Source organism: Poecile atricapillus, chromosome 1 (assembly GCF_030490865.1).
Source record: "Poecile atricapillus isolate bPoeAtr1 chromosome 1, bPoeAtr1.hap1, whole genome shotgun sequence".
Lineage (NCBI taxonomy): Eukaryota > Metazoa > Chordata > Aves > Passeriformes > Paridae > Poecile > Poecile atricapillus.
In genome coordinates this window covers 29,590,672-29,615,501 of record NC_081249.1, presented here as the reverse complement: position 1 = coordinate 29,615,501, position 24,830 = coordinate 29,590,672, and the positions used below count along the sequence as shown (strand labels likewise).

General features: G+C 40.8%; 1 protein-coding gene across 1 annotated transcript in view; it reads left to right on the top strand.

Moving 5' to 3' along the window:
• Positions 1–249: 249 nt before the first annotated feature.
• The window catches only part of SLC9A2 (solute carrier family 9 member A2), a 34,051-nt gene continuing 9,470 nt past the window's right edge, over positions 250–24,830 (top strand). Inside the window, exons 1-7 of the mRNA XM_058831716.1 lie at positions 250–659; positions 6,127–6,590; positions 11,848–12,098; positions 18,634–18,851; positions 20,231–20,433; positions 22,967–23,056; positions 24,339–24,409. Of these exons, the coding sequence (XP_058687699.1) occupies positions 374–659; positions 6,127–6,590; positions 11,848–12,098; positions 18,634–18,851; positions 20,231–20,433; positions 22,967–23,056; positions 24,339–24,409 (1,583 nt within the window). The 5' untranslated portion in view covers positions 250–373. The remainder of the gene's footprint in view (positions 660–6,126; positions 6,591–11,847; positions 12,099–18,633; positions 18,852–20,230; positions 20,434–22,966; positions 23,057–24,338; positions 24,410–24,830) is intronic.

Here is a 24,830-nt window from a genome sequence, read left to right as displayed (position 1 = left end):
TACTTTAGTGTATATAAATATATATGCGTGTATTTATATGCCTGCATACATATCCCTCTCTCAGAGCAATCTGCAGTTCAAGGAACGCCCCCCGGCTCTGCCTACACCTGTGCAGCCCCGTTCATCCCCGCAGGTGCTGGGTGGCAGGAGCACAGGAGCAGGCTCCGGCCCGGTCCGGGGGCGGCGGGGGCGGCTCTGCCCGGCGGGGGCGGCCCCGGGGGCGGCCCGGGGGGAGCGGAGCGCCGCGGGCAGCCGGCGGCGGTCGGGGCCGGCCCGGCACGGGGCAGGAGGCGGGGCGGCGGTGCGGCAGGTGTCGGCGGTGCGGGATGGTGGCGGCGGGCGGAGCGGGGCTGTAGGGCAGCAGGGCAGCGCCATGGGCAGCGGCGGCCCCCCGCGCCCCGCCGCGCCTCTGCTGCCCGCGCTGCTGGCCGCGCTGCTGGCCGTGTTGGCGGCGCTGGCGGCCGGCGCGGCGGAGGCGCGGGCCACCTCGGAAGGGCAGCTGCCCGGCGCCGCGGCGATGGGCACCGGCACCCCTCCGAGCCCCAGCGGCACCGCTTTCGAGGAGACGCGGCTCCACGTCTTCACCCTGGACTACCCCCACGTGCAAATCCCCTTCGAGATCACCCTGTGGATCCTGCTGGCCTCCCTCGCCAAGATCGGTGAGCGGGGCCGTGGGGCGACCCTCCCTCCCTGCCCGTACCTGGGGCGCGGGGGCGCGGGGCGGACGGAGCGGGGCTGACGCTCCTCTGCCGGGCGGGATGCCCGGGAGGGATTTGGCTGGAAGAAGTCGGGGTCCTCTCAGTTAGAGGAAAGGTGCGGAGGAGAAAAGAGACGGGTAAAGCCCGGGCTAGGAGGACCGTAAAACTCGGAGTTCACCCGGTGCATGACTGACTTTTCTTGATCGCTGCGCTGTCATTTGAGCACGGTCTTCTTTTTCTTAAAATAACGCCGGGTATAATGACAGTCTCAAAGCAGAACAACGGATCGATGAAAAGCAAATATTTATGAGGATAGAGTATGCCTCTTCCTTACTTTGCTTTTCCACCATTCACTTACCTCCCGAGAAATATATAAAGACAGCACTGTGAGAGTAAGGAAGGCCACCTCTTCCCTCGTGTGGAAAACATTTGCATTGCATAGTTTCACTGAGTTTTATACAGCTTATATGTCATGTTTTTAAGCTAGCTTCTATGTACCAAACAGAGAAATGAGGACAGCATAATAATCTAAAGAATGTCAGGTAATGGTGTGCTAGATAGGTATTTAAAATCCAGTAAATCTCTGCTGAATTATGAACTTTGTATCTTCTTACCTAGAAGATAATATAAGGGCTAAAGCTCTGGGAGCAAAATAAGCAAGTTTACCCACACTACAGTTGTTTCATTCAGAACTCTGACTTTGCAGCACAGAGTATCATAAAAAATACCATCGTGCTCATTCTGATAAAACATTTTTATCAAAGTTAAAACTTTTAACCTCTGCTTGTGACACTTAAATAGACTGTGTCACAATTTGGTTAGTGATCAGGTAATTAGGACTCTGAAAAACCAAAAATTTGTACTCACCTCCTGCCATGTCTAATGTTGTAGTTGGGGGCCTGATCCTTGACCCAAGTAACTTGGTCTGCTATCATTACCTCCTGCAGAAATACTGTGTTGCAGCCATTAAGCAGACATGCACCCTGATGCAAGTGTCTTAATGCATTAAAGGCGCATGCTTGGTCTTAAGTATGCATCTAGGTGTCTGCAGAATCAGGACATATCTTTGAATATGACACACTTAAATATATCATGAACTGTAATAACCAGGAAATGGGGAGTTTGGTAGAGAATTGAGCCGGCTGAGTACTGAAAATTGCTCTGGCTTCTGAGTTTAGAGAAAGCAAAAACTCTTGAATAAGCTAAAACTGTTGAAAAAGTTTCTGTTTTATTAAAGTTTTTTATTAAAAGGGAAGCCACTTGAAACATGTAAACATATACAGACACAATAATATATAATTTCTGTAAAACTATACATTATGACTATCATGGTATTTTGCTAGTGCATAGGCATCTAAAAAGTTTTTTTTTTTTAAAAAAGTTGCCTGACTGCTTTAATTTTTCAGTCTGATTCTAGCAAGTAAGCAAGCAAACAGCTTGAACAGGTGAAGAAACAGCAAACAGGTGAAGAAAAGCACCTATAATTCTAAAATCCTTTCAGTTACACCAAATGAAAGCAAGTGTGGCTAATCTAGGGCATGCTGTTGTCAGTGCGTGTGCGCGGAGCAATGAGGGCCAGATCCAGGAGTGGCCCTAGGTGTGGCAGTGCTCAGCTTCACCACACCTATCTGCAGGCGCCCTGACTCCAGGACTGGAATTAGGAACATCCAGTTCTTGCTCCTGGAGCTCTGTCTGTGCTTATCCAGTGGGTGCATCAGGTAAACCTTCCCAGGTCAGGCTTCCATTACTCCTAAGTCACATTTCACATCAAATTTTCATTGGTTTATGCCTTCTTTTCTATTGAAGGTAGTCCCGATTGGCAGTTTTGAAACACCAAGCTACCTGAATGATGCTCTGCCATGTCCTACTGGTTACTAGGAGTGAGCCACATGTCTTGATTCAAAAGGATGGTGATGGGCTTCCCAACCCATCTCATGGCCTGTGGCCCTAAGGGGAGCCCTCTGAGAGAGGAGGCTCTCTGATGCCTTCCTCTTCTCATTTCCTGCTGGGCAGCACAGGCATCTTGCCCCTGACATGCCAGGCACTGTGAAATCCACCTCGAGACTCCCGCACTGCCCAGGAAACTTTGGTGCTTAATCTGGCATCACAAATTCCTTTCTGGGGCTAGGCACTGAATGCTTACATTTGGCACTGTCAAGTTTCAAACCTTCATGGACAGATCCCTAAGGTCTTTTCAGCCATGAGGAGCTCAGAAGATAGGGTCCTGTGTAATAACAGCTCTCTCATTGTGTGAAAGATCCCAAAGAATACTCAACTGCAGCACCTGGTAATGAATCTTTTAACAAATATGTTTTCAGAGAAGTGCATTTTCACCAGAGCTGACCTGTTCCAGCACTTGCTAATTTTTATAGGGAGTTTACCTGAAAGGATTGTCTGATCCTGCCTGTTACCATGTCACTGTAAGCTTGGTTTAGAGGGAGCAAGAAAGGCAGCATAAGAAAGGAAAGCCTGAGGTTGTCAGGCAGAACTTGAAAATTTTGACCAAGCACATTTTCACAAGAATTTTAGGAACATGGTGATTTTAATTCCAGTATAGGAATATATAAGCACAGTTTGAAATCTAATAGATTGCTTTGAGTGGAATTATTTTATGACTACCTCTACTTATTTTGTATTTTGTGTGCTGGTACTGGAGGTGTGTTACTCACATGTGGATAGACTCCATGAGTATATTAGATGGGACCATTGCACCTGAATATGCTGGAGTCTCTAAGCAGTGACACTAATCTACATAATCCCCATTTGCTTAATTTTCCTTCTCCTAAACCTACAAAATATTGTGTAGCTGATCCAGATTCCCATTATTTCTATGTTTAATCACAAATGCACAATGAGAAGTGTTTCTTCTAGCAATTGAGTGGATACCCTTCCAGCCCTGCTCTCCTGAAAGGTTTAAGCTGTTCAGAGGTACTCAGTGGCATTTCTAGCATCAGAAAGCACTATAATTCACCCAGAAAAAGAAGGAAACTGTGATTCTAAGGACTTTTATCTTGAAACATACTGAACTTGACTTTATATAAGTGTCTTACTGCCATTTTTGCCATGATATATGAAGGATGCTTACTCTACAAGCATCTTCCATACTGTTGAAGCTGAGTCACTGCATAACATGCAGCCCAAGGACAGGGTCAGAGGAGAAGAAAGCAGCTGTAGTCTTGCATTCAGCATGCAAGTCTGAGTATTCCTGTACTGCAGGGGATCTGCTCCCAGGTTGATCCTGACCCCGTGAATCCATCAGAGCAGGGAAGATGTTTCTCATTGGGCAGGGCATCTGCTACTGATTTGACATGAACTGGATTCTAAATCCTAGCTCTCTGCCTTCAAATCAGGAGCCATAGCCTGTCCATAATCACCCATGAATACTTTTCATGTAGGCAGGAAGTCTTCCAGGAGTTTTGATGCTGTTTACATGAATCAAAAGCATATTTAACTTAGTGGGAGGCTTTTCATTATCTTTAAGAATGTGGTGGTATCCCAAATCTCTGAGAGGCTATGAACTTTCCAGAGTAATTTGTAAAGAAGAAAATATTTTAGTTTTTTATTTTATTCACAGTAGACATTTCATTGCCATTGTATTACAACAGGTTGGGATTTTTTTTTAATTTTTTTGTCAAAAGCTGCATTTACAAAATTTTCCTTCTCTTGAATTTTTTATTGAGGAAATGATCTAAAATTTAATTTGATGGGTTTAAAACCTACTTACTCAGGGGAAACTTCCTGACCATTGTATTGGAATTGTATTTCTGCCACTGCAGAAACTAAGGTGAATCATAAAATGTTTATATGGAAGCAGCTGAAAGGTGAAGAGTCAAGTCTCCAACTGCAAATTCTTGGTTTTTCCAGGATCATTATCTGTACTGCCAATGTAGGACATTGGTGATTCTGGTTTTGAAGAATGGCAATGAGTTTGACAGTCCTTCTAATGAGTCACATAGGCTGTCTTTCTAATTAAAGCAGTCTGTGTTCATTCCAAAAGGAAAAAAAAATGCAGCTTGAGCTGCTTGCTTTTAAAAGTAGCTTTAATAGTTACAGAATATATAAGTAAAAAGTCCATAGATTAAACCAACTTTCCTCTTGCTCCTTCTTAGCCATTTGTTTTCCTAATTACAAGGTCAGACTTTCTTTTAACTAGGAAAAAAAAATCCAGGGTGGAAGGGGAATTAACAAAATAGATGTTACAAGATACATAACTCTGAAACTGGGAAACTGGATGTAAACTATACCAAGATAGCAGTAATTTAACTCTTTCAACTACAGGTGTGATTTTTTACTGAAATAGTTCTACTGAAATAGACGCCCGTTATTACCACACCCAGTGTTTCCGTGCAGCTCCCATTTAAAATAATTTAAATGCTTTTTAGTTAGGCAGGGATTGTGGGATCTTGTGGGTGTGGATCAATTTCTATATAATTATATGGGCCAAATATAGATAAGGAGGAGTCTGAAAAAGATTGGCATCGCTGGGACCTGGAATGTGACCTTGGTGCATAAGGTTGATCATTCCATTAGATTGGCCAGAGTAAGTTCCTTCAAAACTTTTCCCATTCATTACCAGAATTGTCCTTACAGCAGCCATCTTCTATAAGTAATTGGAATCTTTAAATCAAAACTGCATGGCTTTGAGAGTTTTAGAAGGCTAAGTAACATTCAACCACTAAAACCTCATTCAAAACCTTTTAAAATTAATTTCTTCAGTACTTTGCACAGACTTTTATGAGAGAATCCTGACTACTACAATTCATATGATACAGAAGAATGAACATAATAATACAGGGTACAGCTTATTGCCACTTTATGAAAAACATGTTGATTCTTGTAAAATTAATTTGGAGGCTCCACTAAAAATAATAATTCTGTCTGTAAATGCTTCGTCCTGGTGGTAGGGGAAGTGATCATGGGTGATGGGGTGGAGGTCACATGTGCTAGTTCCCTTACTAGCTTGGAGACTCTAGAAGTAAAAATGAAATGAAAGTACTCTTTAAACTCCTTTGTGAAGCAGTCCAGAGAGGAAGCAGTGGTTAGTATGATGGTTTTTTTCTCTATCTAGATGTAATTTACCCTAGAGAAGTGTTTGGATTGTGTTTCTGGAGGTTTCCACATTTTAACAAAAGCCCCACTGTTTTACAGAGAGAACCCTTGCACACAGTTGTTCCATCCAGCCTAGCTGTTGAGTGGAATGTCTCTCTAGAATTTCTCTCTCCATCAAATCAGTTGAATTAACTATGCTAGCCAACATATTTGCCTTGACCCATTGTGGATGTCTAGTTCAGTCTTTGCAGTGAAAATGAAATTGCCCTGCAATTGCTGTTTGTTTAATATAGAAATGACAATAACAGAATCCAGAATAATCTTACGGATTCTGTGCAAGTAACCATTTCCCTTTCTTGTGTTTGAATTTCCTTTGAAGGCTTTCATCTCTATCACAAGTTGCCCTCAATAGTACCTGAAAGCTGTCTCCTTATTCTGGTTGGATTGCTTCTTGGTGGGATTATTTTTGGAGCAGAGGAGAAGTCCCCACCTGTAATGAACAGTGATGTGTTTTTCTTGTATCTGTTACCACCCATTGTACTCGACGCTGGATATTTTATGCCAACTCGTCTGTTCTTTGAGAACTTTGGTACCATATTCTGGTATGCTGTTGTGGGCACACTCTGGAATGCCATCGGCATTGGAATTTCCCTGTATGGAATTTGCCAGATCAGTGCATTTGGTTTGACTGATATCACTTTGCTGCAGAATTTGCTCTTTGGCAGCCTCATTTCAGCTGTGGATCCTGTGGCGGTGCTAGCCGTCTTTGAAAATATCCATGTCAATGAGCAGCTTTATATCCTGGTGTTTGGAGAGTCTTTGCTGAATGATGCTATAACTGTGGTAAGTTACTTGATAAACGATTAATTGATAAAAATTACCAATGATTGTTTACATGCCAGTCCATTGTGTCTCTTTGTATCTGGTTATTACAGTTTGCTACTAGATGGAAGTCAAGGAGTGCTAGTGTGTCTAATTCTTTAAACTTTAGATTTAGAAACCGCAATAGTCTTACTACGTGAGAGTAATGGACGCATACTTACTGTAGAGATTTTACTACTGGTCACTCTAGTTTCTGTATCTTTGTAATTCTATTACTTCTATAATTTGAAACTATAGGTTTTCCTCACCTGCAGAAATGCTGTTGGACAGGAAAGGGAAAGGGCCAGTTGTGGTGTGTTAATGGGGAGGATGGAAAATAATGGAGACAGCACAAGACCTTACTGGGGTTAACATTTTGCATATGCCCATCCACTTGGAACTGCCCTGGAACCACCAATACATGTATCCCAGGCTACAGATGAGATAAAACAGCCACCTGGAGGCAGTAATTTCTAATCATTAACTAGCTGAACTGGGGTTGTGGTGCTGACCTGAGGACAGCAATCTGCAAATTCCATTATCCTCCCCAGTGTCCCTCATATGTACCTGATGACACTGTCTGGGGTATTACTCCCATTTATCCATGCCTTGAAATCCTGCCCTTGCCAGCCGTGTCCTAGCATGCTTCCTGTTTTGTGAGACACAGAAGTACAGTTTTTCATATGCTGGAAAGATCAGAAAGATTAATGAATTGGGTCTGCACTTTCCTGTCTCTGTCCCTGGCTTCTTACTCCCATCCCATTCTATGCAAAATAGTCCTGTTTTCCCCTTGGACTTTGCCTCACCTGTTTTTCCCTTTCCATGGACTTTCCCTCCCCTGCTTAACACATGTAATAATTTATTCTGAGCCTTGGTATTGATAAATTCCTGTGTGTGTGGGGGAATACTATATTATTTTTTTCACTTACAGTGCATGCTTTACCTGAATCTGTTGCTATCCAGTCAGCTCAATCACATCTCCTCTTACAGGCTTGCCTTAAAGCCTAGCTTTTCTCCTTAGCTTGCAGTTGGAACTGCCTGCCAATGCTAAACTGGTACTTTAATCCAGTCCTGTAAATAAATAAGTGTGCACACTGAGATTCAAAAGGCTTAGCAGTTCAGTCATGGCTGGGTCTGTCTCTAGTCACTCTAATGGCCACTTGTGCTATGGATGTCTATTCATACTTTTTTTTTTTTTTCTGGGGGAAAAGGATCTGGTTATTTAAAACTTATTTGGTGAGCTTTTACAACCAAAATCACTTTTTTCAATGACAAAGTCAGCCACTGGGGCAGCAGTTAATACAGCATGATTTGTTAGGGAAACTCTGCATCCTGATCACTGGCATATTCATATGTGCTATTTCCCAAAGGCAAATTTCTCTAAACCACCATTTTTATAAGGGCTGGCATGGCAATTTAATGTGTTGCTTTCCTGTAGGCATCAATATTGCCTTCTCTGGAGATTTCCTTATGGCCTGCCTCCCTAGATGCCCTAACCAGGGGGAAGATAATCTGAGCAGTCTGTAGGGACAGTCCAGTAATGTACTGTCCTTACATATATTTATGAAGGAGTGGAAGGAATGTAGAGTACCTTTGGTCTTCCTATCGCTTAAAGGTAGCACTTGGACAGAGATCAAGTTGTTTCCACATGCACAGAATTGGTCTGCTAATGGCTCCTTGTTATGTTTTTGCACACCTGCAGTCATGTGATTATACCTAAAATGTGACCCAGGCTGTCACACAGATTCCTGGGGCTGTCCTCAGGGGACCTTGCCTTCCCTGCCCACAGCAGATGCTTGCCCTTGCCGGGCCACTCAGCCCTGTGCTTGGAGGAGGTGATGTTTTGTACTCTCCCTTCCCCTGCCTTTCTTTTACAGGGAGCTGACAAGACCAGCAACCAGCAGAGCTCAGAACCTTCCAGCTTTCATCTTCTGGAGCCCTTGAGTCCCACCTGCCCTGGCAGGGGCCTGCAGTGGGAAGTGGGGAAGTAGGAAGGGAGTTGAATGCAGGTTGCCCATCTGTGGAAGCTGTCTAATTCCTGTGGCCATTGCAATATCAAAAAAACAGGGCTATGCAGATAGGCAGAGCAAAACAGAGTGGCTTTATTAAATGTGTTTTTATTAGAATAGCAGTGTCGTCCGTGCTTTCCAGAGAATATGCTCTCACACCTTCATTTTGTACACAAAAAAAGGTGTGTTTTCTCAGGAGTGTGAGTTCTGCTGCCTCTTTCAGGTTGTCTGCCATGCCTAATAGTTTTATGATATGTCTGTGCATTTGAATGTTCTTTTTCCCCCACTGGTGGAATTTGGGAACTTGATTTTGGCAGAGGACAATGTTTGACAATTGGATTCTTGATCAGAGTTGGTGCTTTACTGAAAAATTGAGTCAGATATAACGAGCAAGGTGGTAACAAATTATAAGATCACAGCTGAGTGTTAGCAGTTCGAACTCCAATTCTGGGCTTAAAATCAGAAAGAAGGACACAATATCATTATAATAATACTATGCCTATGTTAGAAAACATTACAACAGTACTTTGTACTCTGAATATGCTGACAACATTATTTTAGAGTGCTTTAAAGTAATATTAGAATTCAAAACTTAACTGAGAACTGATGAAAATAAGCAATTAGTGTTTCAGAGATGCTCTGAGACAAGATTAAAAAGTGATCAGTGACTAATATTTCTTGGTGTGACCTTCAGTGAGTTCAGCTGAAGGCTATTGAATAAATGAAAATCTTGAACTTCAAAAAATCCCTCTGTTCTCACACCAAATATATTAAAAATGTGACCAGAGTTGGTGTTTGGTGCACCTGGAAGTTTAGAGAAAGCTCAGTAAAACTGAACTGCTGTAGAGTAAAAGGGAAGCGAACTGATTTTGATCTCATTTGCAACAGTGTAAATAAAAAACAATAGGAATGAGGTTAAAGTCCTTCTTCATGACATTCCATAGTTGTAGCTGCTGCTTTAACCATGGCTGAGGTAGAAAGGAGAAAATTGCTTTTCTTCTTTCAAATAATTTATGGTGTTAGACTTGATATTTCTGAGGATGTCTCCATGTGGAGCAGCAGGCTCCATTGTATGTGCAGGGTGAATACTTTGCTGTGAAGATGAAGTGACATTATGGAAAGGCTTGGATAGATCAAAATTCTCTGCTTCTTTACAACAACCCTGCGGTTTTCTTACTTTAGAGACTAGCCTGGTATATTTTATAGTTACTTTTTAAAATATGAAAATTACTATTTAAAACTCTAATTAAATAAAATAATAAGCTTTCCTAATATGTACCAAGAGAGTATTTTGCCAGGTCAAATTCTGTAGGTGTCTTAGAGAAAAACACAAATCTGGGATCGTCCCAAGTTTCAACAAATGACTCAGGGAAACTTTGCACACAACACAAGTCAAAAGTATTCTTCAGACTGTGATTAATGGAGTCCTGGGCGTCTGTGGAATGAGAGGTCCTTGTAAAGTGACCAGCAGAGGCACTCCTACTGTCAGTAGGTTTAATTCTGGTATACTTCTCTCCATGCAAATCCACAAGATCCGCAAATCAAAACAGCTGGAAAAACTGGAGCCTATGACATTACTTTCCTGTCCTGCACACTACACAGTAGCAAGGAATGGGGAAAAAAAGACTGGGAGACTGCCTCAGAGCAGCAAGGGGTTTGTCCAGAATGAAAAACAACACTTCTCCCAGGTGGACTCATCCTGAGAGCATCTTTATTATCAAATAAATAGTTAATGATCCTGCTCTTATTGCATTTGCTGCTTTGTAATGAAAATTGCTGGTGACCATTCTAGGTTTGATTTAACCTTCTATTTTCATGCTTGCTCTGGAATATATTTTCTCTTTTCTGTTTCAGTTCTTTCCTTTCACTTAGCCCAAAGGACCCATAATAAGCCTTGTCTTTGCATTAAAATTTTAGTTCTGTAAAACTTACCCAGTTTGGACTAAGAAGGGCTGAACAGCTTATGTTCTGTCCTGTGAGAGAGAACAAGGCTGCAAACATGAAAAATCCTTCCACAGCCGCTACTTGAACACCTACTTTGTTGGCACAGTGCAAGTACTGATAAAACATTGTTCTCTCAAATAGCATTCCTGATAGAGAAACCTGTTTGGTGTACTAAGAAGTCCAGAAAAAAAGCAGATATTTAACTCCTGCAAGCTGTCTAAGATGACTGGGCTTTGCTGGCTTAAATCTGTGAACCCACTGTGAAAGGAATAGGTGCCTATGACCAAAGTTAGCTCTGAACAAGGGGACAGTGTAGCCACTCTGGTACTGCAGGGCTGGGAGCATACCTGCAACCCCAGGGAATGGTTAAATCTCCTAAGTGGATCTGCAGATGGGGCAACCCTTAAAAGATTCTTTAAGAGTAACTGATTCCATTGGTTTCTGTTTTGGAGAAACTAAAATACTGGATATTAGAGAAATGTGGAGTTTAAGTTGTTCTGTTTCCTGTATAAAACAAAAAGAGTCTCTGGCTAAGAAAATGTGATAATCTCATTGACCTAGTTTGTTTTGGAGGATGGTTAAAAATACTTTGAAAATTAAACTGGGAAAACACATGGCAACAGGTTTTTTAATGGCAATGAAATCCAAATCTCTAGAAATACTCAATATTTTGAACAGTCTTTAAGTCATTGGGTTCCTAATGGTTAAAATTTTGAGAAAGAACATTGTCTTAATGAATATCACATCTCTTTTACTCCTTGAGGTGGTCACTGTCCATCCCCAGCCCCCTCTACATTCCCTCCTACCCTAGCAGTTTAGATGAATCTGTGGTCTAGTTCAGTACTCTATCTCTCAGTGTCACGTAAATCAAACAGATTTGAAAATAACCTGGTTTTTCACTGGTTATGAAACTGGGTTTATTTTTCTCGTTTTGTTTTATCTTTTTAGTCTGGGGAAAATCTGAGGTGGACATTTGTCGAGAAATCAGGAGCTCTGTAAATAAATGATTTTAAAGAAGAATTAGATAGATTTATGCTCTTGGCACAGGTTAAGAAATCTGTCCCATTTTCAAAAATGGGAGTAATTATATTCATTTGTCTTTGTGTATCTCCCTGATATATATGGATCACAAGTAATATGCTAGACATAAATAACAGCATATCTAAAAAGCAAATTCAAGATAGATAGAGAAATTAAAAGTTCAACATTTAAGCAGAGGAACATAATGACATGAAGGGAAATTAAGAATAGTTCAAAAAGATAATGTGCTTTCTTTTTCCTCATAGGTCCTGTACAATTTGTTCAAGTCTTTCTGCCAGATGCGCACAATTAAGGTTATTGACATATTCGCTGGGATTGCTAACTTCTTTATAGTGGGGATCGGTGGAGTATTGATTGGAATCCTTTTGGGATTTGTAGCAGCCTTTACCACCCGTTTCACCCATAAAATCCGAGTGATTGAGCCACTCTTTGTCTTCCTGTACAGTTACTTGTCATACATAACAGCTGAAATGTTTCATCTCTCGGGCATCATGGCGTAAGTACCCCAAACTTCAGTAATCTTAGCATCCAAGTAAGAATGCCAAAGGAAATTGGAGAGAGGATCAGATTTTGCAAACTTTGCCATGTGGCATTGTTCCACAATGCATGGCAGAGTTGCTGGCTTGAGGATTTCCGGCCTCTTCCCTCCCGCTTCCACCCCATTCTCTCAGCTTGCCACCACACCAGCTGTGTCACTAAAACTGCTCATGGCATCTCATCATAAGCTGTATCTTTGAAATGTTCCAAGTTAAAAATATTCACTTGTATTTTCAGTGGGCTTATTTTTAACCCAGGTCACTTTGGTGACCTGTGTCCTAATGTGACCCTTCAGCTAGTCATAAGGGCATGGGTGAGGAGTGGCCCATGGTGATGTAGGGGCAATGGTGGCAGGGAGGGAGTGGCAGTGGTAGCAGGGAACTCCATGAGCTGCCTTCATTTCTGATGCCAATATATTGTGAAACTGTGTTTAACAGTTAGTCATGTGAGCAGCCAGTAGGTACCATTCAATGAAGACAATGTATATATATAAATATCATTAAGGCAAACTTCTGCTGGATTAGAGGCACAATAAGGATTGGGTGAATGTAAAATTTGCAGTCCAATGGTAATATAATCCTATAGTTTAGTATCTTGATACGTGTGCCTGTGTGTTACAATGTTCTCTGTATACATACATCATCATGTATAAAATAATATTTTTCTTCCCACTTCCAACAGATATAAATATTTTCACTTCTGGTTTTCCACTGCTTGTCTTCAGTAAAAAAAGAGCACAGCCTCTCTCTTCACTCTGTTTATACTATAACAACTTCAACATTAAAAAGAGCCTTTATGACATTTGAGAAAATTAAATGTTTTGCTCTGGTTCCAAGTAATATTTTTAAAGTCAATTTTCTTTAATGAATTTTTATTGTTCTAGTGGCAAATATGAGTCATTCAGGCATGAGGAGCAGAGCTTTTTGTGTAAGCTGAGATGTAACTGCTGAGTGTCACTAATACTCGATAATACCTCACCTGATTATTATCTTTCAGGCAAATGAAGATAGGTTTAATATCACAGTCATGCCAGTATAAAGTTTTCTGGGGCTGGGAAGCAATTTACAAGGAAATTTATGGGTGATGATTTCAGTAGTATAAAAATATGCCATGAAACAACAGGGGTTGGAACTTTAATGTAAGTAAAAAATTAAAGATTGCATTGGTTTCTTTCTCTGATATGAGCCTAAATAAAGCAACATATGCATCCACTTTGACCGAGTTCATAAATGTGCCATCTCTTTTCATAGCTTCTATTCATAGCATTTGTGTGGTTTCTAGTTTCCTCCACCTCTTAAGCCAAATGTCCTTGACATCCTATGATCAAATACTTAAAGGGTTTCTAAACCAAAAGCGTGTGGCTAAACTGTACATGGAAAAAATTGTGGCAGTGTTTATGAAAACACTGATTTGGACCTGCTGCATCCAGGACCCAATGGAAAGGGCATGGTGGATCTGCTGGTGGGTCAGTGGACCCACCACATGCCAGTGCCTGCCACCAGCACACCAGTGCTTCCCACAGCACTACCAACCTATTCATTTTCGTTTGTGCAGTGGCCTCTGAATGGGTGCAGAACAGAAGAGGAAACACAAAGTATTTTTGCCCTCAAACAGCGTGATAGAAAATGAGTTATCTTTAAAATGTTCTATCTGTTTTTGTCTCTAAGCATAATTTATAATAGCTGACAGAACTGTGTACAGCAGTAACATCCCAGCTGGGAGGGAAGGGCTATCTGCTGCCATGTAGAGTCTCAGCTGCTATAAGCCATAAAACTCATCCCCTTCCAGCAGTGCTGCTGACAGCCTTGGAGCTCCTGTGATCTCTGCATCCCCTTGGATTAAATCTACCCCGTTCTTGTCACATTTCTTTGGCCTTTGAACTACAGAAAGTAATTTGCTCTGTGTCACAGTGCAAAAACACACACCAGTGTGGAGTTCCCTGTTGTTTTCTGCAGCTACTGACTCGTGTAAGGATTGCTTGAGTCTGATTTACAAGTCAGCCCTCCTTTGAGCTGGTAGTTGGAGCAAATGACCTTGGAACGTCCCTTACAACTGAGATTATTTATTATTTGCTTCTGTGGCCATTGACAGTTCAGCCTATGAGGAATAATTGCCTGGTCTCCCCTTTTTTACCCATATCCACATTAGCCTGTTAAACTACTGATTCCCACTTCTTTCATAACCAGGTTTATAAAGATGCTCAGTGAGACCTTGTCGTTACATGCTGTACCATACTTTAGGGGAAGGACATGAGCAGGAATGTACAGTGTTACCAAATAAATAAGATACTTACACAGATTGTCTCATTCCTGAGCAAGTAGGAATTCACTGCCAGAGGAATAGAAGGGAATGAAAGGCACTTGTCCCTCTTCTGATAAGTTTGTGTACTTATTCTAAGGACAACGCATTCTTGAAATGTCCGTATATAACCCCTGCACAGGTTACTTGGCTGAAATAGTGAAGGGACTGAACCATGTCCCTGTGAGCTGCAGTGAGAAAATCCTCTTCAGAAGGAGAGGAAAGAGTTTCTACTGTAGCTAGAGCTGGGCATGAATGAGGATCCCAGATGTAAAACGTGCAGATCCGAATCTGAACTTTTTCCACTTGTTTCCATTTCTAATTATAATGCTGCATTTTCTGCTTACTAATTTCTCATAAAGGCTGTGAAGTAGCAGAACTTTTAATACTTTTTTTTGTTTTTTTGTTTTTTAACAATGAATTAGCTGGCTGAAAGGAGCAAACATTGAAACTACTGTAAATTTAGTAGGTCAAGGAAACTTGAGGATTGAACCCAGTGGCCTAGTTTATTGCAGTCCTGACAGAAACAGTACTGTTTATACAGTGAGACTTTTATTCTTCAGAAGTACAGAATGTTGCAGGTTAATTGCAATGAAATTTTTTTCCCTTCCCCTTCTTGACCAAGACAGCTACTCAGGTCACAGAATTGGAAGCCAGAATTAATGCATGTGGATTAGAAATGTAAAATAAAACACATCTAAGCTTTGTCTTTGATTACTGTGACAGTAAAAATGGAGTTTGTGAAGAACTTATTCTAATAATGTACATTAAGTCTTGTAAAGAGACATTGATTTTATATTAAATTCTAGCACTATATCCCCACACAATTTTCAAATGAAGGAGACTTCAACTTTTTTTCTAATGTAAATAAATACTTTAAAGAGATACCTGATTCAAAGTGAGCAGTGATTAGCTGTGGAATATTACTTACCTGAAGAGTAACATATCATGTGCGTCTCAATTTCTTATAGCATTGAACCAACTCTTCAATTGCTTGAGACTAATTGAATGAATGCAAAATGTGACTGAAAATAAGAGTGTTGTCCCTTTAAATTCTAGTGGTTAAGCATGTTTTAAGTTACAGCTTACAAGGATTCTGATTAATCTGGTGACAGATTCTTATCAGACATCTATTTACAGCGTCTCCATTACCTCAGGTTCCAAAAACAAACCATGTCCAGAGCATGATTCCCCATTCCCCATGCTGCAGGGCTTTCCTAAATTACTATAATCATGAAAACTATTTTATTTTAAGAAGGTAATAAAAAGCACTGCGTGTTTTGTTGTGCCTTTGATGCAGACCTGACTGTCCTAATGCTTCAGGGCACTAAGCTGCTGCTTCAGGACTCTAAAATGACTGTGGGCCTAGAAATGGCTGTTTTCCAGCCCACCCACTGCCTTCTTGCTCTTTTGTGTTTGCTGCCCCTGCACTTGCCAGCTCCACTGAGTGTGCCATTGGCTGGAGTAGCTGGGCTGCATCAGACTTGTTACACTTGTGCAGATAAGCAGTGTACACATGGGAGAGCTGTCAGTGCAGAGAAGAGATGGTTTGCCACTGAGTACGAGGCTTTTGGAGGGTCAAAGTGCTAAGCAGACTTGAGAAGATTTGTGCATGTACTTTTGTGGTTGATCGTCAGAGCTGTGTGCAAACTGAGGAACCTGGGAGTGTTTGACAGCTTCTGGGCTTGAGTGTATGTCCTGACCAAGTTGCTGCTTCTTGTCAGGAGAAAATCCATGTGTGTGTCAGGTCCTGTCCCACTTTCTTGGTCGGGCACATAATGTGGGATCTGTTGTAAGTCCCCAGTCTGGGTGACTGTAAGATCAGAAAAAGGAGGAAAGCTGTTAGAAGCATCATCAGTTTGTCAGTATTGGCAAAAAATTCAGGACCTTTGTTATCCTAACCACATACTCAGACTACAAATGTTACCTTAACTGCTGAGTGTTTCAGGGAGAAAGCTTGCATGTTCATGAAATCTACTTTATATCTTCCACCGTTTATCTGTGTAACCAGGATGAGCTCTGCTCCCCAGGCAGCATGCTACCTGTGGAGCACAGAGGATTGTTCTGCTCAGGACCGGGCTGAAATCAGCTGACAGCGAGGAGAGGGCTGACAATTATATCAGTACTAAATGTAGATGGGGGTGTAGGATAGTCTTAGTGAGGTTTTCCTCCTTCTTAGACTTGGAGTTTGCTTAGGGTTAGAGCTAGTCTTTGCATGTCAATGGACATTTTATTTTGTGCTGACTAGGTCCTTCTCCATCAACAAGTATAGGTGGACAAAAGTGCAGGGTGAAGGCCAGGTTAAATGCACTATTCTGCCTGTATTTGTAAGACACTGTCTGCCCCATCAAACTGCATCTGTCCCATGTGATATGTGATACATCACATCCTCTTTCTTGGATTTTATTCACTCTGATGTATGTTCAGGGCCTCTGCTGCTTGGGAGAGGTCAGTAGAGTACACTGTGTCCTCTCCCAGTGCCCACATGTCCTCCCAGAGTTGTCCCTCAGAAGTACTGTTGCCCAGACTCTTTGGGGATAGATGTGGCTCCATGTAAGAGAACAAAACTTCTAGACAAAACTAACTTCAAATAATCAAGAGAAATGTGTTCTGTCTGCCAGTGACTACAACCTGAGTTGCTGCTACAGAATCCCTCTTGCAAAATGCAAAGAGAATTCACTGCATGAAGGTCGTTTTGAAGTTACTGCTGCTTCTGGGATTCCTCCTACTTTTATTTTAAATCCCTTATTTAGGAGAAAGAGCCCAGGCATGTGTGTTCATAATGTCTGTGGGGTTTTTCTGAGCTCTGTCCCAGTCTGCCTTTCCATGTACATTCACATTCAGGGATGTTTGGTTCAGGGTGGTTCAGAGATGGGGCTCTTGGCTTAGAGGCAGGACATGCTTAGCAGAAGAGTTTTTGCAGTGAAATCTCCCCAAAACTTGGGAGATTTCAAGAGAAATTTTCAGAGATGCTGGCTAACCTGCCCTTCTCCCCCATGAGAGAGAGAAGTGTAGTGATTTCAGCATTAAGAAATATCCCCTGTGTTAGCAAATAATTATGTCTGAAAACCTGGTGTAACTGGAATAAATAACCTTAGACAAGTGGCTATATTCAGAAAGACAATGTAAATGCATCTCTCTTTGTTTAGGTTTAGTGTCTGTTTGGGTTGGTTTAGGTTTGATTGAAACCCCATACATGGATTTGTATAATATTTTTATCTGGGAAATCAGAGCAGATATTGTTGCCTGAGACAGTAGAACCAGGAATGACAGCTGTTTCACAATGTACCTTTCCTTAGGTGTCTTCCCTGATAATTACTAGACAGCCCAGACTGTCCTTCCCTACACTGAGACACCACCTTGAAGTTATCCTCCAGCCAGCTCTGCTAACTACCCTTAAACTTGTAAATGTGTAGCTGAGTGGTCCTCAGTACATCCCTGTACTGTAGTAATGCCATTCTTTGCTTTTCCTGAGGATTAACAAACTCTGTTTACTAACACAGAAAATGGACCTGTAGATGCATTTGCAGTAAGCCCTTTCTTTTCTCTCATGTGGCAGCTGAGATGTCCATTTCATTCATTTGTAGATGCTTTAAATGTGCAGCAGCAGCAGCACCAGTGTGATTTCTCTTGGTGTTTTTCTCCTATTCAGCCCTATCTGCAGGCAGAGCAGTCCTAAACTGGTGAAGGATGACAAATTGTCTGTAGCCTTGCTGCTTACTTTGCTTGGAAAGAGGAGCTGGCTACTGTCACTGCCATTGAGGTGGGACAGCTGCTGGTAGGGAAGGAGGGAAGTCCTGCCTTGCACCAGGATATGCACTTTCCACCCTGTCTGACATCCCTTAGCAGCAAGAGATGCACCAACTCCTGTTTTCCAAGGCTGTCCCTGTCTCTCCTGATCTCTGCCCCTTGCAAAACAGAGTTGGATTGACCTCTGCACAGATCATGTGCATTTAGTATGTGAAAAAACTCTCCATACACTGATGTCTTCTCAGAAAACTTCCCATTGCAGAAAAAAACCACATTGTGCCCAAAATTGTAGGTTCATCAAGCCTGTAAATTTGAGATTGTTTATGGAATAAATTATGCTTTGCATTTTAAAGAGAACTATAGAAAATGAATAATATTATGTAGATATAAGAGAGGCTAAAAAAAAACCCAAGACAATGAAATATGGGATAATATTTGACTTTCAGGATTACATCTTGTGCCATGACCATGAATAAATATGTGGAGGAAAATGTTTCTCAGAAATCCTACACAACGATAAAATACTTCATGAAGATGCTGAGCAGTGTCAGTGAGACTTTAATCTTCATCTTCATGGGTGTGTCTACGGTTGGGAAGAACCATGAGTGGAACTGGGCCTTTGTTAGCTTCACCCTCCTCTTCTGTTTAATCTGGAGGGCACTGGGTAAGCAAGTCAAAGACTATGGGTCAGTATTCTTTGCAAGTGAAATGTTTTATCTCTTTTCATGTATAAAATGCCAAAACTTAGATACCCATTAGTTTCTAGAATAGTTTTTGTATTAGTAACATGCCCTATATCACAGGGTCAGCTTCTACCTTTCCCTGAAATGGAACATAAAAATCAGTTTTGCCCTGATCTTGTTCACCTAAAGCAAGAGGCAGTCTGCTTGTTAATCACAATACATATATTTAAGTAAACCGTTATTTACAAATAAGCAAATTTTGGTAAAAAGAATTAGCAGTCATACAGTAATTAAAAAGGTTGTGTTTGTTTGTTTGTTTGCTTGTAGGATTTTTTGTGGGTTTTTTGTTGTTTTTTTTTTCTTTTGTTTTGTTTTTAATGTATGTTTACTAGCTTTTTGATTTTCACAGTCATTGACATGAATAGTATCAAACCAGGAAATGTTGTAATTGAAGTGTAAAAAAAAAAAACCCTGTAAGAAACTGATATCCCTCCTGAATTTACAGTAGTAGCTCTTTTTCTTTTACCTAGAGAGCTAAATGCAGAGCAGACTAGTAGGTCTTAAATCTGCTCCTGTCCCCAGCTTCATCTCTAATGATTCAGTCCCTGCATGTGTAAAGGTGGGTCATGCTCTAACCCATGTCCAGCTCCCAAATCTCCTTTCGGAGCAGAAAACTGGACTTTTTTCCTACTGCATCTGCAACCCCACAATCAATACTTTATGCTGAAAAGTAGCCAAACAGCCTGATTGCCACCCAGCTCTTGAACCCCATGCTTTCTCCCTTCACCTGCCTTTATAGCTTTACTCCAATCTTCCACATTCCTGGAACCTTTTTCCAAGGTACACCAGCATGCACTGGTGTCTTCGCCCCCCATCCCAGGCTCTGCATCCCTCCTGTCTGTATGAGTAAAATTGAGTGAACAGGAGTTTGCAGGGTTCAAAGGACAGGTTGGTGGAGGGGACAGACCAGTTTTCAAAATCACCTCAAATTCTGCTAAAAAGCAAGTAGGGATCTTGGTCTATACTGACACAGGGGATTATTGCTGTTCTAGAGGTGTAGACTGGCAGATAGCTGTCTTGTGGTGATCTATTAGCTGCTTCATAAATCCAGCTGACCTGAAGTGTTTAGCTCACTAAGTATGTTCAAAATTACGTTCTTAAGGCTTTTTAATGTAATATTATGGTATTTCAAGCTGCTAAGTAGTGTTTAATTTCTACAATAATATATATTGAAGAAGCAAATAAAAGGTAAGAAGCAAATTGAAATGTTTTTAAACAAATATTGGCATCATGTGTAAGCTGTGTAATTTAAGTTTCCTTTTTTCCCCTTCCTCTCTGTATTTGTGTTTCTTTCCCTCAGGTGTTTTTGTTCTGACTCAGATCATTAATGTATTCCGGACAATACCTCTCACTTTTAAGGACCAATTTATTATCGCCTATGGAGGTCTCAGAGGAGCAATTTGTTTTTCACTTGTATTTCTGCTTCCTCCTGCTGTGTTTCCCAGGAAGAAATTGTTCATCACTGCTGTTATCGTGGTGATATTCTTTACCGTTTTCATTCAGGTAGTACCTTTCTTCTCCTGAACTTCTTTCTCAGACAGGCTGTAAATAAGCCATGGGTAGAAAAACAAATGTTCTAACTTACTGTAAGGAACATACTTGAAAGTACTCACCATAGTCAGAGTAGAAAAAGTGTTATGCATACCACAGGCAGGTAGCAAAAGTATGCCAGAGATTAAGTACTTATGCTAACGTATAAGTAGTATTAAGTATTTAGGACTAGTGAGGTTGGAGTACAGACAAAAGATAATCTGGATACAGTTTCAGCACTAATTCCTTTTTCTAGAGTGTTTAAACTTGTGTGTTTACTCAGGAGTTGTGTTGGATATAGTGCACAGTAAGCTAAAGACACTGAGGGTTCACACAGGTGAACTGGAGTCTGGGTGTGAGGAAGTGATGCTGCAAACCAGCTGGACATCCCTAAAAAAGCACCAGGTGCGTGTTAGGACACAAAGAACTTGTTTCTGATGATCACCTGGACATGGAGGCCTGGTCAAGGGTGACCAAGAGACTGAAACCTGCAAAATGTAGAGGAGACCAAGCCCATCAAATAAACAAATCAGACTAGTCATTATCCAGAGCAGTGAGAGAGATATGAGTGGCTATTAATGAAATTTTGGGTCTGTGGAAAAAAATACAGAATTTTGTTGTTCTGCCTTTTACATGGAGAAAGGTGCATGTGGGAAACAAGTATCTTTGCTCATGCTTTGGAAAATGAGCAAGGTGGAAGTCAGTTTGTTGACTTTAAGTGTGAAAACTAGTTTTGAAGGAGAGAATAATTCAAAATATGGAGATAAATGGAATGTGCTATGAGATGCAACATGATTTATCAAAGAAAAATCTGGTATCATTCTTTCAGGATGCAATTTATTTTCTAGAGTAAAGTCATTTAACTGGACTATTGTAAAATCTTTGGGGAGGGGGCTACAGAGAAGATTGTTAGTATAACTACTCATTAAACTGAGATTTAGATTGACAATAGGATGACTGTAAAATGAATGAGGAAGGAGTTTAGTGTTCTTCCTTTAAACAGAAATAGAAGCAAATGGTCCTTTGGTTCTCTAGTCCTACCCTGTGCACAAAGCAAGGCCACCCTCAAGTTGGATCATGTTACTCAGGCCATGTCAAGCTGAGTTCTGAATAAATTGATGGATGGAGATACCTCAGCCTCTCTGGGCACCTGCTCAAGTGTTCAACCACCCTGGCCAGATAATAGGCTAACGAGATATTATTAAAGGAATTCCTCAAGGATAAGTTAATACTCTTGTTCATTGACTGTGGCACATAAATGCAGGAATTTTTGTTGCTTGTTTCTTGACGACAGATTTTGAAAAGTGTTCTCACGGTGACAATGAGATAGAGTATCCTGTAGAAGGAACTGAGAGCCAATATGAAAGGAACAGAATGAAACTGAACAGTAATGTGTGCAAACATGTTCTTGCAAGGACTTTCTTATTAGGAATTTCTCTTGTGAAATGGGAACCTTTGATTTGGGAAAAAATAGAAAGGGGAAGAAATGCAGGTGTACTAGTTGGTAATGGGGTGGATTTTAAGTCAACAATACAGTGGGGACAGAAGAAACGCAAATCTGATCTTAGGACACCCTGAGACAGGTATTTCCATTAGAGCATAGTGGCACGTTCTGGAGTGATCATGGTAAGCCTGTCATGGGAAAGGAGACCAGGATGCCTTGGCCTTAGCAAGATGAAGGAGAAGACGGACTATAATTACTGTTTATATGAGGGAGTGAACACTGTTTAAACTAAAAAGACAAATATTGGCACAAGAACAAAGTGGTACACAGTGACCATGATGCAATTAAGAAGCAGCTTTCTAATTATTGGAACAATAAGGTTCAGTATGAGTGTTCCATTATGAGCAATGGGGCAAAGAAACCTAACTACTTTTAAGATAAATCTTGATTCATTTACAAAAAGAAATGTGACCTGGGTGTCTGGGATAGTAGGGACTGAACTCAACACCAGAGGAGATTCATTCCTTTCCCCTGTGCCAGTGTGTCTGTACAAGTAAACAAATTATCTTAATTCTTCCACAAACAATTGTTGAAAACCATTATATCATTTAGGCATAGCCAAACCTTTTTGTTGTTTCTCTGAGAATGGCCAGGCAAGGATACATATTTACAAAAAACCTTATTTTCATCATCTTAGATATCAATAATATAACTGTTTCCATATCTTTGAATATCTATTTTGGAAATAATCACCAGAAATGAGGACTTTGCATGTTCATTTTGAAATTTCAGGGAATCAATTTATTAATTAATGTTTTTCTAACACATAACAAAACTGAAAAAAAAAAGTTTAAAATTACTGTAGATGGTGTACGTGATGTATTCCAGATAGGTTCTGTTAGGCTGACCCTCTTGGACCTCTCAGTTCTAGGATGCCCCTTTCTTCCTCCTGTTGCATTAATGGAGTCTGAGCTGACAAGGACCTCATAGCTAAGTGCAAAACCTGCTAATCAAAAGAATAAATTCACTTTTATAATTATTGTGTTCTTTTTTTCTTCACAGGGAATAACAATTCGCCCACTAGTGGAGTTTCTTGATGTCAAAAGGTCAAATAAGAAGCAGCCTGCTGTCAGTGAAGAGATTTATAACAGGGTATGTTGGAGCTTCAGTATCATAGGTGAAAGCCTTGTATAGATGAAATTCCTAGTCACATTCAGACAGACATTCAGCATCAGTATTATGGAGAAGTTGTACTAGATTTCTTTTTGATAGCTGTTATAAGCACAATAATTGTAAAGTTTATATTTAACTTTTGGCAATTACCGAAATTAGTGTTACGTATAATTATTTTGGAATCTCTCACTGTCTTAATTGTTCAGATCCAGAAGTAAATTAACTTTCTGTAGTTTATTTCACACATGATATATATTTTTTTTTATAATTTGGCTCCATCGGAAAACCTTTGGCTTTATTTAATTACATTATACTGTATTTGATTTAATCTAGTTAAACAAATGCAAACTTCTCTTAAACACACTCTTAAACTTATTTAACTTTTACATCATCAGTCTTTTTATGGATATATGTTCGGTATATGTGTGTCTCCAATTGTTGCAGATTATTAGCCATGCATCTTCTCGAACGTATTTCTCCTTGCAGCTTACCTGAGGCAAATGGTTTGAAATTTCCAAAGTGAGGAATAGTAAGGGCCACATTTGGGAAAAAAGCCAATCTAGGCATCTGCAAGTGTCCTTTTAGAGCTTATCCTTTGGACATGTCTACCGGGGTTTTTCCCTGAGACTGAGAGGCCCCTATGATGGTTCCTGAATTAAAGGCAAACATGCTGCCTCTGGGATCAAGTGAGACCTTAGCTGAACTGATTCAGTTTTTCATAATTGATAATAGACTCAGGAAGAGTGTGTTTCTAATATTAGGTGGGCAGGATGCTTTAAGATGATACAAATTCCTAAAATAGGAGCTCAGGACCTAGTGCTAGCTCTCAGTTCTGTGTGTGCATCCTGAGGAGCTGGCACTGATGTAGGAAGCTTCTGTCCACTGAGATTCTCTTCTCCATAACGTCAGGCACTGTCAGGCCTGGGGAAGTTCCAGGCATAGCAGTGAGTGGTTAGGGAATTTCAGATGAGTGAAAAGATGGGAAGAACCTTTAGTTTCAGACAGGAACTGAGCAAGATTGACACTGAGGAAATTAGCAACTAGTTTCTGTCCTTTTGTGGCTGTGAGCTAAGGAAGATTCAGGGGAAAGAAACAGATTCTGTCTTTGAGCTTGGTTTGGACTGCTTTTGGTAAAACTGAAGCATTATCCTGAGTTGTGAGTAGATGTTTCTGTTTCAAAGTAAGGTGGAAACTAATAAGGTCTAAGGACAAGCCAAGTGAAGTTTTTAAGTTTATGTAATGAACCAATGTTTTCCTTCAGTTCTTTGACCACGTGAAGACTGGAATTGAAGATGTGTGTGGACACTGGGGTCACAACTTTTGGAGAGATAAGTAAGAGTTGCATTTGAAACTCTTTGTTATACAAGAGAGGCTGAAACGGCTCTGCAGCAACAAACAAAGGCTGTCGGGCATCATATTTCATTTTCAGCATTTATTCTTGAAAATGTATGGTTGTTTTTAGAACATGTGGGTTTCAAAGGGAAACTAGAAAAACAATGTCTTTTACTAAACCACAAGCAAGTACAACAGAGTGTCCTGCTGGGAAGAAAGGCAGCTCTCTGATCCCAGGGTGAAGTATGGTACCTTCTGAGGTTGCTTGTTTCTGACTGTTGCAGAGCATTTCCTGTGTGTCTGCTGAGCCTTTCATCCCACCCAGCTGTCTTCCTGCAAACTGTATTTCTTAGGGCAGTTAAGTGATGGGTTAGTTTCCTATTTGAAGGTAAACATACAAAAGCTATTGGATTTCTTCTAA